This window comes from Equus asinus, chromosome 1 (assembly GCF_041296235.1).
Source record: "Equus asinus isolate D_3611 breed Donkey chromosome 1, EquAss-T2T_v2, whole genome shotgun sequence".
Lineage (NCBI taxonomy): Eukaryota > Metazoa > Chordata > Mammalia > Perissodactyla > Equidae > Equus > Equus asinus.
This window is the reverse complement of record NC_091790.1, coordinates 150,666,905-150,683,255: the sequence shown is the minus strand read 5'-3', so window position 1 is coordinate 150,683,255 and position 16,351 is coordinate 150,666,905. Positions and strand designations below refer to the sequence as shown.

The following is a 16,351-nucleotide window of genomic DNA, read 5'->3' as shown; positions in this document are numbered from 1 at the left end:
AAAATTATTGAATTAAACACTTTCCACAGTCTAATTTATATTCAGAGTGATCTGAGAATCTCGGAATGATGCTTATCTTGCAACTGGATTGTGGGGAGGGGAAGGACATTAAGAACTATCTTTATAGCTCTGACAAACACTAAAGTATACATGGGTTTGGTAAACATCCTAGGAAGCCCACCATGGCCCTCCTAACACATGGACTTCCCTGCCCTCCCATGCTCCTCAGGCTTGATATGGCCACATATACCAGAGTGCATGGGACTCCAGACCAGCTCCTCCTGGACCAAAACACAGACAGACTGGGTGAACACACACAGCACACAGACGCTTCTCTTCCCGCCTGCCCCGGGCATAGCCATACAGACTCACAGCTCTTCTAGCCAATCCAGTCATGTTTTATTGGAGGAAAATAAAAATCCAAGGTTTTGTTTGTTGTTGTTGCTCTTTTTGAAGTATTTCAAGAAAAAATGTCGGCAGGCTCATTAGCTGTATCCAGTGTTCACTAACACACCTATGAAAAAGAACTATAGGGCTGAACAGCTTTGCTTCTGTTGTTCCTAAAATGACACTTTGGTCTTATCCTAAATAATAGGCTTTTAATAAAAACATCCACCAAAAGCAAACAATTAAACAATACATAAAGCACCAGGGGGCAAACTCGTGGTTCAGTTACAGTCTGGAGCCATTCCAAAGGAGAACATGTGGGTATTTTACAAGGAACAATATACTTCTCCAAACTTATTATAAAACAACACAATTTTAAATTGAGCCTAATAAGCCCCTCAAATCTTGATACAGGTTTTCATGCTCAGCTCTGACAATGGAATGATCTCTTTACATCCCAATTTCTTCAAAAGTATGTTTAGAGAATTGTGCCAAATATTATATATACATAGTAAACATTATATATATATCTATATATAATAGCATTATATATAAAATATTTATTTTAGAAGACGGACAGAATATTATTTAAATTTTTAAAAGATCAACACTAGTAAAGTAACAGGGGAGTGATCCTACTTTCGCAGTAATTAAGTATTTTTAACGTGGATTCTACATATAATCATTTGATTTTTATCAAATGTCATATACTCAAAAAATGAAACTAAATGGAATATATTCAACACTTGGCAGATTTCAGTTCTCTGAATAATTTAAAATATAATGAGATATTTTTAAACTAAATCAGTGAAATATGACACACATCAGATTTTATTTTTTCTGTCCCTGCCTTTTTCACCTGCTCTGACACTTGGTATAATTATATTTATTGTAGAGAAAGGCATCAATGAATAATTTCTGCAATGATATTTTCAACTCAGATATCCTGAAATATAAAAGGGAATTAATAGTATCAGACAAAGGAGAGGTCTTGGGTACACAAAGCAAAGTTAGAGGCCCAGTGTGGCAACTTTAATATCTAAGAGATTTTTTCTGAAACTGAAAGCACAGAGGGTTAAGTGACCAAGCTTTCTTTGGACTAAAAAACTTTTAAATTATAAATCCATGCCTGCTCCATTCTTGCTCTGGATTGCAAATCACCTTCATTTCTTTGCCTTGAACTATTGTTTGAAAAGGGCTCGTTTGTTTTTGAAATTCAGTCCATTCCAGTAACTCCAACATTGCTTTACTCTCATGAAGTTATGAACCAACAAAAAATATATATCTTAGGTGAACCAATATTTTGTTTTCAAGTACAACAACGTGTATCTTTGTTTAATAGGTAAGATAATATATAGATGCTATTGTCTTTTGTTTTTTTTTTTTTTGAGGTAGATTAGCCCTGAGCTAACATCTGCTGCCAATCCTCCTCTTTTTGCTGAGAAGGAGTGACCCTGAGCTAACATCTGTGCCCATCTTCCTCTACTTTATATGTGCGACGCCTGCCACGGCGTGGCTTGATAAGCAGAGCATAGGTATATGCCTGGAATCCAAACCAGCAAACCCTGAAGCCGGGGCCACCAAAACATATCACAGGAACTCAACCGCTGTCCCAGCCCCTAGATGCCATTTTCTTAACGGCCTTTTCCACAACTGTTTTGTGATGCAAATTATCCCCAAATTGAGATGTAAATGAATTTAAAATTCTCCTGAGGGGCCATCCCCATGGTCGAGTGGTTAAGTTCGCATGCTCTGCTTCGGTGGCCCAGGGTTTCGCCAGTTTGAATCCTGGGCGCGGGCATGGCACCGCTCGTCAGGCCACGTTGAGGCGGCATCCCACATGCCACAACTAGAAGGACCCACAACTAAAATATACAACTATGTACTGGGGGCATTTGGGGAGGAAAAGAAGAAGAAGAAGAAAAAAGATTGGCAACAGTTAGCTCAGGTGCCAATCTTTGAAAAAATAAATAAATAAAATAAAATAAAATTCTACTGAGACTGAAAGATGACTCAATTTCCAACCCCCCTCTTCTCCCATCCACTGTTTAAATTGTGAAATCTGCACTATAATAGCAAGATATTATTTTGCTAAGCCTTTCCCATTAGAAATCATGCAGCTCATAAGCCCACTGCCCTCCATATGGATGTACAACACCAATGCTGCTCTTTGGAATAGAAGATGCTTAGACAACCAGTACCGAGAACTGTGGTGCCCACAAGAAAGATGGGCAGATTCATAACAGATACAAAGACAAATCCTCGCCCTTCTAAAAGAGTGCCAGAGGAGTTTCAATGTCTGCATAAATGGGAACAGATGTTGATTTACAAGTTTCATCTATATGACATCAAGTCATTGGGTAAAATATGGAAATTTGGGTCTATCATCCAGATGTTTGATGTTATGCAAAGACTTGGACTACTCTCTGAAAGTCCTGCCTACCAGAAAATGGTGTAAACTGCAGGCCTGTACCTCAGAAGTAATATCTGAACAGACTTTCTGTTGAACAGAGGTTTCCCAAAGATGATCCCTCTATCTGGAAAAATTAATAAGTAAATTTCTGTTAGTAAACATTATATTTATCTAGTTCTCAAAAAAGGAATTACAAATTTATATTTATATTAATTAAATTTAAATTAATTTATTCATACAAAAATTCTGTCTCTTTTTTCACATTATTTGTCATCTCAATAAATTTAGTTTTAATAAACTTCAGGTGTGAAATCATGGAAATGGAAGAGAATTATTCAGTTTCAAGAAAACACATCTAAGACCCAAAAGGCATTGAAATTTGGTGAATAAATAGCTGTTCAATGAGATAGAGGATAAGTAACTTTCATTTGGCTTTGTCTTACCACTAAATGAAGAATAATCTTAAAATATTCACTAAAACTGTGAAAAAAGTGTGACTCCATAGTTTCTTAATTATATTTATCTTCCATTCTGGCTATGTCATATGATAATTAACTGCACAACAATTCCATTATTAGATGAGATGATTTAAGTTGATAAATTGATCTGAGTTGCTTAACTGGCCAAAGGATCTACTATTTCTGGCCTAAAAAGTTTCACAATAATATTTCGTGGAAAGCTTTCATTTCCTGATATCTCTGAGTATTACACATATGTTGGGAGGATTTTGTGCAAGGCAAAGGTTTTACAATCCACTATTCCATCTTGAAAATAAAAATAAATCATTTCTAGTCACGCAAATTGCTTTCCTTCTTAGAACTGCTGGGGAAAAGAGTTAATTGAACATAGCTACTTTTTTAATTAGTCCCTACTATTTTGAAAACTGTATAATTGCTAAACAAATTCCTGGAAATTTTTGGCTTTAAAACTTCTAAGTCAGAAGGGAAAAATGTTGTTTTAAAATTTTTATAGTTCATCTGACCTTTTAAAATAATAATGAAAACTATGTTGTAGCATTTGAACTATTTTAAATAGTTCTTCACTGCAGATAATATAATTCACCTTTCAAAACTTCAAGTACTTCAAGATACTTCCTGGACTTTTTACCTGAGATCTGTACCTTCTAATAATATCATATCTCTTTGATGCTCAGCTCAAAAATGAAATTTACAAGTTTCCCAAGGAAGACAGGTGTGCACAAGATCAATTTACTCCCAGGGTCAAAGAGCAGAAATTCTAAGGGTATCTAGAGACACACACCTACAGAAATTGTAATTTTTTGATGAAAATTGGTACAATATGTTGCACAGATGAAAGAGAAAAAAAACGTTCTTAAACTATACTTACTGCTGAAACTAAAGAGCAGATAGACCTGACAGCTTTCTAAAATTTATTCCTATGGATCTTTTTCTTCTGACCTGTTCTGATAAAACTTCCTGAAACATCTCTACCTGCTGAATATAAAGAATAAAATTTGGACAATGAATAAAACTGTGGATCATACCAGCAGGAAATTCATATGTATTGCTCTTCATTGAAATAAAATATTAATAGATGAAAATCATTACTGCTTTGTTCCCAAGATTGATTGACAAGTTTGGATTTGAAGCCCACATCTTCTTTATTAGCCAAGTTTTTCAGAAAGAAAAAAATGTGGGCTTGATTTGTGAGCTATGATAAATGGTCTTGGAAAGATGGTAGTAGGGCCAATTTGATATGTACAGTATTTCATATTGGCAAATTGTTTCAAGAAATTTCACCCTCATTTCCAAAATGTCTTCGACATCCTTGGGAAAATACATACTATCATGAGCATAATATATTTGGTTGTCACTAACAATTGAGAATCCATTTCAAGACTGGGAAGTATCCACCACATCTCTTATAGACAAAATAAGACCCCCAATTACTTTGCAGTATTGAGAATAATTTTTAGATGATAACAAGTAATTCTTTATTTAAAAATTGAATCTAAAAGTTCATTTATTGCTCTATGTTCTATTAAAATTTAATTTGGTATTTCTCAAGTTCAATTATATACTCATTCCAAAAAATCCAAATATATAAATAAGAAGAAAATATTTCTTTTAACAAAGTAGGAAAGAATATATTTTCCATTGTAAATAGTCTGGTTATCAAAAGGAAGAAAAATTATAGGGGTTTCATTTGATAGACTCTCTTAGTGTGTCAGATGACGGAAAGGCACAAAGAGAAGTGGCTTGGAGTTATTATATGGTACAAGGGTAGTGAAAATCTAGAAATTATTTTCAATTTTAAAATAATGTTACCAATTTAGATGTCCAAGCCAAATGTTGGACAGGCTAAAATGCATTTGTGAAGAATTTCTCACTACACTATTGTTTTGTCATCACTACTTTTGACAGAGTAACTACAGTTTATAGCTTGGGGCCAAAGGAGTACTGTCTCCACAGTCACACTTGTTGCCACTGAGTCCCTGATCACCACTTACCAGCTGTGTGACATCAGGAAACCTACTGCAATTGAAAAGGAGCTTGGTATCTTCATCTGAAAAATGGGAGCACTCAGCTCAATAACTCATAAAGATGAAAAGAAATAAGCAACTAGGATATACTAAGTCCTCAATGAATGTCCTACATTACTATGTTATTATTATTACATTGCTATTTTTTATAATGGTATTATTTTCCATCTCCTTAGCATGAAATTACATTAAATACGATAAAAATAAGAAAAGTAACCATAAAACAATATTTACGTAGTTGTCATTACCACCAACCAGAGAGACTATAAATATTTACTATGGTTCCATCTCATTTCTCAGACAGAATTTAGCAACCTCTTTTTCGGTCTATGTGTTTGACAACATTATTTATAAGTCAGTCCTCTAAAAGTAGTTAGAATGACAACGATATGTTTGATAAAACAATAAGGAGAGAAAATAAAACATTGTACTTATTTATGTGCCCTGCCCAAAATTATCTATCATCATTCCATGATAAATTCAACCACTCTAAGAAAACTCCAGGCTGACCCTCATTGACTAGTTGTCTGAGGAACACTTGCTCCATGAATACGACAATAAAGGACTCTATTCTCTGCTCTCAAGTTAAATGCACATTTTATTTTTGCCACAAGCAGAGGAGGAACCGTAGGAAGCCGTGGTTCCTATTTTAAAGATCTGCATCTTTAAGAGAATGGAATTGATAATTTGACTGATGAACTGAGGATAGATATGCTATCTAGTCAAGTTTCCAGTCACAGTTTGGTATTAATGGATTTTAAATTTGCTTATATCATTAAAGCAAACAGGTATGAATCAAAGACAGGAGAAAGAGATATATGCTGTTTGGACTGTTTGTATGTACTCATCTGATTTAATTGCTTTGACTATGTAACAACTATACTAATTTTTAAGTATTCTAGTTGGTTATATGGTCAAAGAATTTTAGTGAAGGCTACATTTACTAGCACAAAACGTTTTTATTAAATAGAGATACTTCATAAGTAGTGAAAGAAAAAATAGGTAGTTTACAATAAAAATAACAATGAAAATTTTGACTAGATATTTATTTTCTCAATTAGACAACTCCTCCAAATTCCCTTTTTTAGTTGACTTTAGTTGACTTCCTGACAACTTCAGTGAAACAAATCATTCTGAGATGAACATCCCTGAAGAGCTGATTTTTATAGACCCTTTGTCTTTTGGAAATCCTCATCATTAACAAATTTTAATTCTGGTATTTACAGATTATAACACACTGGTTTGGGAAGCTGTGATTTTTAAAATCAGAACTTGTTTGTATCTAAGCAACCAAAATAAATAGCTCTATGCCATTCTCTTAGCTAGTCCTCAGTGTGTCAAATGAATCATTTATTATTTCATTAAAACCTTCTGAATTTAAGGAGCTTCTACATCTTTTTTGAAATTAAAAGGTCACACAAGGACTGTCATTCATTCACTTATTTATTTATGTATTCAATAAAATAGGCACAATTTCAAGGACTACTAATATCTTACTTCTGCATTAGAAATTGCTACTCAGTTTTTTAAACACTTGGAAATGTTTTATTAGATTTATCTAGAAGCATGAGATCCATATTGTCTCTTGCCCACTATAAACAAACTATTTAAATGGTCTTATATAAATAATCACTTTAACATTTGCAGGACTCTTAAAGAGTTAATCTTCAGAAAAAATAATGTGTCCAGTGCTCATCTGGGGACTATGGAGAATACAAGAACCATTGGAACAATCTTTTGAAGTGATTGAAACAGAGACTGTTTAGCAGGCATTCAGCAAAATATTTGTTGAATGAAGAGAAGATGTCTGACATTGATATAAGCAAATGAATGGGTGTTCAGAGTTCCCTGTAAATCACACTCTTCAAGGGGCCAAGAGATAGTAAGGTTTCATGTAGCCCCCTCAGACTTTTGCACTTCACTTAATACCAGGGGTTTCTAATACTTCTATTGTAGTCAGCATCATTCCTTCCCTCTTCTCCGACTCATTCATTTATTCATTGACTCATTCAGTCAATATTGTTGAATGGCTGTTTGCCAAGCTTCATACTAGGGATTTGTGACTTAGGTCAAGAAAGAGATGGTCTTAAGTTTTGGTAAAAGTTCACTGTGCATTACCACTCCTTAGTCTTTTAAGTCATGAACAATAGAAAAGAACAGCAGTGTAGTGTGACAGAAAAAGCAGAGATTTTAGAGCCATAAACTAAGTTGACAACATGGTCCTTCAAATTAATAGTTCTGTGGCTTATACAAACCACTTAAGAATTAGCCATAATGTCTATACAGTTTCTAATCTAGGACCTATCATGTCAGACTCAATAAAAATAGTCACGATTATTTTATAAAATGGTAACTTTGCCAATATACTTTGGTTGAAGATAAAAACATATTTGCTATTAATATACATGATTACCACACTGGGAAGTTTAGAAAAGTTTGCTAATATAAAAAGTCCACATTCCAGGCAAGGAGAAGGTGCCATTCTCGAGGACATTCAGCCACTTTCAGGAGCACTCGATTCCATTTACCATTTTAATAAAAAAATAATAACACACACTTAATACCTGTTTTCAAATTATTTAATGAAATTGTTGTGCTCAAAGGGATTCTTCAAAAAAGATCTCACCTACCATTTACTTTGTGATGTGAGAACAAATAGATACAAAATATAAATGGTCCCTCCCTGCTGTGCATGCATGATCCATTTTTATGTAAAGCTATAGTACACAAATATTATTATGATAATAAAAAAACTAAGAAATCTGCATTGCTGATCAATGGATACAACAATATGCTACAGTAAGGTTGACAACTTAATGTGTGTATCAAGCAAGTTATCTGGTTAACTTTGTAAACAGACAAGTAAATTCATAAGTGTAATAATATTAAAGTCTATCATCCCATAAGAGTTCCTTTAAGATATTAATAACGTTTGTCAAGTTGCAAATATAGGCAAATAGAATTCATAGCATTGACATCCCAATAGATTCTAAATACAGTTTTTAAATTTTACTGCTAATCAACACAAAAATGTTCACAGACAACCCAAAATCTTACAGTAAATAAACTTATTTCAACTATGTTTTCTATAAATAGTATAGATAAATGAGTCTATATTTTTTTCCAAAGTACAAGTCTAAATATGGGTAGAATTTTCCTTACTATCTCAAATATCAGACAAAATATATTTATTTTAAATGTGGTTTCTTGAAAACAGTGATTTTCTATCATTTTTCCTGAGCCTGTTTTCAAATGAGAAATGACCCTCAAATGAGAAATTGAAATATGCATAATACATAGGACCCACCAAAACTTCACTTATTCAAAAATTTCCCTACCTTTCAAATACATTAGCAACAGAATTTTCCCCTTGGGAATTTATAAATGGTACATTTCAAAACAATGAATGCTTCTAAACTTTTTTATCATGTAGCTGTTTGCTTTTGCTTTCAACTAAACAAAATATCCCCAAAAATCATGCATTACCAATAGGTTAAAATCTCCTAAAATCTTGCAATGAGGCACATAGTGACACAATCTGATATTTCTCCTTAAAACAGAGACCTTTCCAAGGACTGAAAGTTCTTTTAAATTCCAGAGAACCAATGCCTTTTTGAAAAAAATTCCATATCCAGCAAGAAAGCTTTTACTTTGTTGTATTTCTTGTTTAAATTAATTTTAAAAGTTATTTGCTTAGGGGAAAAAACGGAGCAGAAGGCAATGTTTATATATATATATATATATATTTCATTTAACTGTCTACACTTTGTAGAGAAACTGAAAACAACCAATTAATTAGTTGATGTTTTAATGTGAGAGGGAAAAATATACATATCATGAGAGGGAGAAGTCATTTACCATGAAACAAGATTGCCTAGGTCAATGTTTCTAAAGTGAGCTAGCTCCTCAGAACGAAGAATGCTAAGGGTGTTGTGTGCAAAATGGATTCTCTAGTCCAATGAAGCTTGAGAAATGCTTGTTCAACAAAGTTAAATAGGTAGTGAAGGACTTCTCAGAGCATTTAATATGTTAATGTCCATTCTAAATTACATCATATGTCATAATAGGCAGAATTTTCCAGAACTACTTAATAATAAAATATTTTTTTCCTTTCTTTTTCGCAGGGACAGGGGAACATGACTGAGCCATTAGCCAATATACTTGTACAACTACAACTAGATCTTGATTTTTTCTTATACACATTCCTTATGTGGCTTTGTAGCAATATTCAGGTGCCCCAAACCAAACATTTTTTTGGAGCTTTGATGGAAGGACTCCTTTAGCCACTTTACCTTAGTTAGAAATTTATAGTTCTCTTTTACATTTGGTGTTGTTTCTTTCAATGGACATTTGTTTTCTAATTTGCTACTTTCAGAGAAAGAAGTACCAACCTGAATGCTTCAAGGTACTCAATATCTCCCATGGGGGGATCAAGGCCACCTGTCCAGGCAATGTTTATATTGTATCCTTCTCCAAGGCCTGTTCCAACCTAGGAAGAGAAAAACCACACCACAGTGGGTAGAGGAGGGCACAGGAAAGAAAGCAAGAAGAGAGGAAAACAAACACATGTGAGCTCTTGAAATAAACATCAAACAACATGTCAAATCAGCCCAAGCTTGCTTGACAACCAGTGCTCTGGGTTATGCACTTGTTCTGCACTGGTTCTTGGTCCCGTGGGACAATTCAGTAATCTCATGTAATTTAAAACACCAGCAAAGGACAAGAAAATTAGGGGTAATCATGCAATGCAATTACCTGAAAGATACAAATAAAAGTGGGGCTCTAAAGAAATAAACCGAACCTCATTTGGGGCTCCACTGCCAGGGAAAAAGTTCCCTTCATCATAGCGATGGAGTGAAATATACAGGATGCTGGGGTCAGCATAAAAGGCCTGCTGTGTACCGTTTCCATGGTGAACATCCTACAGGGAAAAGAAAACAGACGACAAATACAGTCACGTCTAACTCTGTGCTGAGACGACCTTTCTGATTTCTAGTTCCCTGTCTTTCTACCTCACCTTCCTCCTCATTTTCTGTCTTCTCACTGTGTCTCTCTTTCTTTCTCCTGTTCAGTCGGCTTCCACACCACCCCCTTTACTTCCTGAACTTTCAGGCAAATTACCCTTTAATGCACTCATTTTTTAAACTGGCTTCTAAAAATCAGGAAACCACAGCGAGCATGCCCTGGAGACTCCAGATGAGCAGTCATTGAGAAAGCCCAGTCCTTTGGTACAATTAGATATTTATACACCGGCCCTTTGTACTCTTTGCTTCAGTGATGGAATCTCGCATCCTGTTTTATGGAGGAATTTTATGACTTATTAACTGCCAACAGTTCATAACCCCTCAGGCTTAATTAACTAGCCTCATTGGCCTCTGAAGAAAGACTAATGTTTAAACTACAAACTAGTATTTTGCAGAAGGATCTATGGCTTACAGAGCATTTTCGCAATTCTTGACAGAACACTAAACATACGTGTATGCATTGATTTGCCAAGTCCCACCATTAAGGTCAAAGGCTTTGCAACCAGCTGAGTAAATTGGCTTTCTTGAAGCAGTCAGTTCAGTTAGCAATCCCTCAGCAGTTAGAATCACTTGAAAAGAGATGCCAGATGCAAAATGGACTTCATACTTTATTTTGGTAAAATCGTGACAGTAAGATTCAAAGACACAGGAGCATGAGCTCATTAGCTATTAAATCATTTGGGTCAAAGCAGAAAGATGGCATGGGGCTTTATGCAATCTTGTCCAATCTGCCTAATTTTAATATTATAACATGGCTCTCTTCCCAGCTTCCTTTCTCCTCTTTTTTCTTTACCCACACCATTCCCTCTTCCTGCTAAAAAAGAAAAAAGCCTGTGTCATTAGATGAATGAAAAAAATTCTTAGGATATTTGAATATCATAATGATTCAAAACTTAGTTCTTTTTCTTAATTGTTTTATGATATAGACATACGCTGGAATTGACAAAAGAAATAGGAAAAATAAAATTAACAGCATTTTAAAAAACTTTTCAGTAAAAGACCTCAAGTGTTAAGCATCTCAATTAACATGCTTCCTAATATCTTCTGGACAAAAATAAAATAGACGACTCTTAAAAGTGAATAATGTACATATTTGTATTTAATAGAATATACTGCCACATATATAATATATACAGTTTTGAGTTTTGTTGTAAAAAAGTTTTGGTCACTTGTAACTATATACTTATATTGTACTTTATATCAGTGAGAATCACACTATTTTCCACAACAATTCCTACAATCTTTGAGTCAGGCACTATATTAAATACCTTGCATAGATTATTTAACAATTCTATGAGGTATATGGTATTATCTCTAATTTAGAAGACAGGTAAACTGAGACTCACTTAGAGAGTTTCAGTAATTTACTAAGAACATACAGCCAGTAAGTTGCAAGAATGGCTCTTGAATCCACTTCTCACTCCAAAGGCCAAACTCATAACCATTATACTGTTAACTTACATTCATTATCTCTTTGATCCTCTTACAAGCCCGTGAAGTGAGATTGGTGTTCATTATTGCTCCTTATTGAGGTTTATAGAACTTGTCTCCACTTCAACCTCCAGCCCAGAACTCCCTCACGAGACACCCCCAAAGCTTCCCTTCAATGGGTTCTGAAAGCCTGCACTGAGCTTGCTATCCACAGTGTATATATACACTAATCTTCTTCCTCTTTTATATCGTACACATATCCAAAATCAATTAAGAAATCATAAAATATTGGGGAAGATAGGCAAAATTCTAGAAACTTGTTCCTGCTAAAGGCATACACATCAGGAAAAAAAAACAGTTTACAAAAAATATAGTAATTCCTGGATTTCTGAATGTTCAAAGGAAAGGAAAGAGGAGATAGCAAAACTATTTTCCTTTATGGGAACAAAAATGAAACAACTTAAGCTAAAATGTCTTTTAAGTTTGCTACTGAATACCTAGAGGATTATCAAACAAAATACATTGAAAACAACAGTGAAAGAACGTTTGCATTTCCACTATACAATAGAATTTTTAGTTAGTATTGTAAGAAAAGTTTTGCTCCGGCTCTAAATGCATTCACACTTTGAAAACCAGAATAATATTTCCTTGATTAATTTTGTTTCTTTAATGACGTTGTGAAGGCTTATTTAAGAAGGTCAAATAAAAGATGATAATTTGTCTTTAGAAAAATGTTTTGGGTGCTTAGTGTTGCATAAATTTCTGAATAAGAAATATAGTCTTGCCCACAGCATAATAAACTGTCAAAGACATTATTCACTAAATACACAAATCCATTCTAACAATACCTGGATAATTTTTTATCCCATATTCATATTCACAAAGTATCTAGAGATAAAGATAAGTTCAAATATGTCTTTTGTTTTGGGCAACAAGTTACAATATAATCTTGTGAATTTTTTTTGTTCTTTTTTTATTCAGCTTTCTCTACTGCAAAATATTCATACAAAGTATCTACTGCTCAGGTAAGATCTGAGGATTTTTTCTCTCCATAGCAACAAGTATATACTAGACTAATATAAGAACATTATTGGTGATTATGAGGAATTACTATAGTAAGGAAATGAACTGAATCATTAAATGCCTCAAAATAGACCTTGCATCTAAAGAGTTGCTGGAAAATGCTGAAAAATTATTTCAATATTTTACTAATTAAAAATATACTCTGAACATTTACTCTATACAAGGATTTAGCATGCATATATTTTCATTACAATGTTAAAATAGCTTTGAATAAATCATATATTCTACCAGCTAATGTTATCACTTGTAATTATTTAGTATAGGCACTCGTGACAAGGCTCTTTGGATAAGTTTGGTACATCACCAAAAATGGATTGCCCAAAATGTAAGGACATTTTAAGTGACTCTTCTTTTATGAAGAAAGCCTAAAACATGTTATTTTCAACTGAAAGTCACATTACATAAAAGCTACCTGAGTCATGCAGGCAAATCCTACTTCTAGGACAGGTTCATGCCCTGAACACATGATGGCCAGTCTCTTGCAAGTTGCACCTGTTCCCTCCCCTCACCAATCTGAAGGTCTTTGGAATCTGCCCCAGAAGGTGAACTGGAATGAATAAGCTTCTCAGATCAACTGGAATCATTCCTGCCTAAAATACTCAACGCCTCTGAATTTGGCTGTGGTCCCAAAAAGGAGGTGAATTAGAGCTCTGGCTCCCTATTTCCTAGGCATATAAAAATGCTGAAGGTAGCTGCCGGACAATGGACTAGTTCTGTCTTCTCTTGGCCCAAGATTTTGTGGAGCCGGTTCACATCCATTAACTAAAGTTAGTGATTTTGGATATGCAGGAATGAAGCTTTTTTTTGCCATTGAAGAACCTTTTCCTCTTCTCCTTTGCTAACTTGCAGAATAGACCTGTCAGCCAGGAAGAACGGATGTTTCAGCGCCACGTGGCACTTTAAAACTTCCTTCTCAGCAGCTGAAAGAAACAGGGGAATTTCCTCAAAGTATCCTGCAGCTGCAGAATTTGGAAGACTTAAAAGAAAGAATATGCCGGCTGGTGGTGATCTCAGAGGCAACTCTTTGGACAGAACTTCATATATTCAGAGAATTTGAAACAAAAACTTCTCCTCTACTACAGCCTGCTGGGAACTCAGTATCCTTGATGATTGGATAATGAAGCAAATTCATAATCAAAGGCCAGTAAGCTTACAGGACTCTCCTTGGAGCTACCAAGCAACTTATTTTATAAATCATATTAAATTATCTCCAGAAGTCTTTTATTCTTATATTAGCATACAAACCTTTACACACAAATCCTCTGAGAAACAAAGTATCCATCTATCACGAGCTAGGCATTTCAGCTTTCAAGTCTATTGTACAATTCATTCCTTTAGAGTTTGGACGTCATAAATGTGCTTTCAAAGGGGACTCAACAATTATCTTCACAGAACCATAAAACGGTAGCAGAAGAGACTCCTCAGAAAGTAATACTAAAATGATTCAGAAGGATAGGATGAACAGTTTACCAACCTATCTTTTGTCTTCATCTGCTGTACTTTATTCAAGTTTGTGGCTTATCTCTCTAGCAGAACTTACAATACTAGAGCATATTAAATAAAAAATTTTTTAAAATTTACTGTCTTGTAAGTCATGCAAACCAGTTATTTATTATTTAATTAATTTAATAATTATTTAAAATGTCATTTTGTATATATAAAATGGGGAAAATAGGTACTGATTCCTCATTTTCATAAAATTTTAAGACCCTGCTGCTATAGTATATCTAGGCCTTCAACACATTTTTTTAATGGTGAACTATGACCTACATTGAAACCTAAGCATGTTTGGAAAATACATGGAAAGTTGGCTTTCAATATTCTCAGCTCCAAAGTGCTTGCAGGAAAGCTACAATTCAGCGTGTGGAAAACATCTATTCCTACCAAGCACTAGAAATGGTTATCCGTCTTTCATTCCTTTTATCTTCATTTTACGCTAACTATTTCTTCACATGGCTTTGTTTGTGCTCTCTCAACCCTTTGGTGTGCCTGCTTAACTGAATCCGAGGGCTGGACGGTGAGGCCACGACTTCCCAATAAGATTTAATTATGAGTGCAGATATGAACAAGATTTAGACTATTAAGCCTTGCACTTCAAAAAAACCTTTAACATATTTTGCCTTTAAATCTTTTATCACCTGCAAAAATTAATTAAGTGCAGATGTAGCAGGTTCGCTTTGGATGCCAGGGTTCATTTCCTGTCTATGCTTTGTCAGACAACCTATTACACCTCCTCATGAACTGGAGGCAAACCGAAAACGGGGCTCATAAATCACCAGTCAGCTCTAGTTCGCCCTGTCCTGGGTTGGTCCTTTTGTATGGGACAGATCTCCAGCTCATTACTCACGGATATACTATAGACAACATGCCAAGTGTCATCTGCATTTAAACAAACCATTTGTTAAACAAATTATAACTCTATTGTGTAAGAATGCATCATGTTAAAATGCAAGACTAACCTAATGCCTCTGACTTTTAATCACTAAAGGTTCCTGCCGGGAGTCATCCCAAACTGGCATACGTGATCTGAGATCTTTTCAGAAAGAATGACATGCTGACTTGTTTTAATAATACCACTCTTGCACAACAAGTGACATGATTGCTAACCAGGGGAAGTAGCCAATTGGTTACCAAAGCAACAGCATTCTTTCCAGCACATCTGACTATTTAAAGTCTATATTCTGTAGGGAAAAGTAAATTCAGGTTCTGTTGGGTTATTTTAACTGTGGAAGTATCAATTCATTTAAGGATCATAAAAGTTGCCCTGATCTGCGCCTTCTTCTCATTAAATTGCAGTTAACACCATGAAAGTGAAACGTGAATGTTTATGGTTTCAGAACTGCAATCTTGAATTTAATGAGTTTCCACATTCAAAGGAAACGCACCCTTCAGTTATTTGTAAGTGCTAAAAGCAAGACAACCTAACAGAGAAATATAAATTCACTCCCTTTTATCTAGAGTTACTGAAAATGCAGCTCTGGCCAGGAATACATACCAGATCTACAATCAATATCTTGCTTATATTTAGTTGGTCTCTCAAGTATTTGGCGGTAATTGCAACCGAATTAAAAAAGCAGAACCCCCTGCGGAATAGAGAAGAACAGAGAAATAAGAAAGCAAATCAGCCAGGAAAACCATTATAAATAATGTTCAGAGCATTTTTAAAAATGCTATATGATCTCTGAAGCCATAAATCTGCTTCTGGGAGTACCTCGCAAGATTTTTCAGTCCATCTGTTAACAATTAGAGGCTTCAGAGACATGCACAGGGCAGGTGACCGCCAGGAACCGTGGCGCTTGAAGATGGGCAACAGTTCCTATACTTACATGGCTGTGGATTCTTCAGCGTGATGGCCAGGGGGCCTCACAACAGCAAACCCATTCTGCAAGAACAAGACAGGTTTTCATTGATCAGCTATGGGGGTATTGCTTGGATCTCCATGTACTACAGAGCATCAGGAATACACAAAAAAGACTGAGGTCTATAAGTGGCTTCAGAGCTTGTTTTCTT

At 34.9% G+C, this 16,351-nt stretch overlaps 1 protein-coding gene across 27 annotated transcripts in view; it reads right to left on the bottom strand.

Moving 5' to 3' along the window:
* HDAC9 (histone deacetylase 9) overlaps positions 1-16,351 on the bottom strand; it is an 866,113-nt gene that overhangs the window by 154,595 nt on the left and 695,167 nt on the right. For all 27 annotated transcript variants that reach the window (XR_011503369.1, XM_070509723.1, XM_070509733.1 and 24 more), the window contains 4 exons: positions 16,168-16,223; positions 15,837-15,924; positions 10,105-10,224; positions 9,695-9,792 (listed from right to left, as the gene is read on the bottom strand). Coding sequence is in view for 26 of the 27 variants with exons in the window: in XM_070509723.1 (XP_070365824.1) it covers positions 9,695-9,792; positions 10,105-10,224; positions 15,837-15,924; positions 16,168-16,223 (362 nt within the window). In the remaining variant the exon portion in view is untranslated. The remainder of the gene's footprint in view (positions 1-9,694; positions 9,793-10,104; positions 10,225-15,836; positions 15,925-16,167; positions 16,224-16,351) is intronic.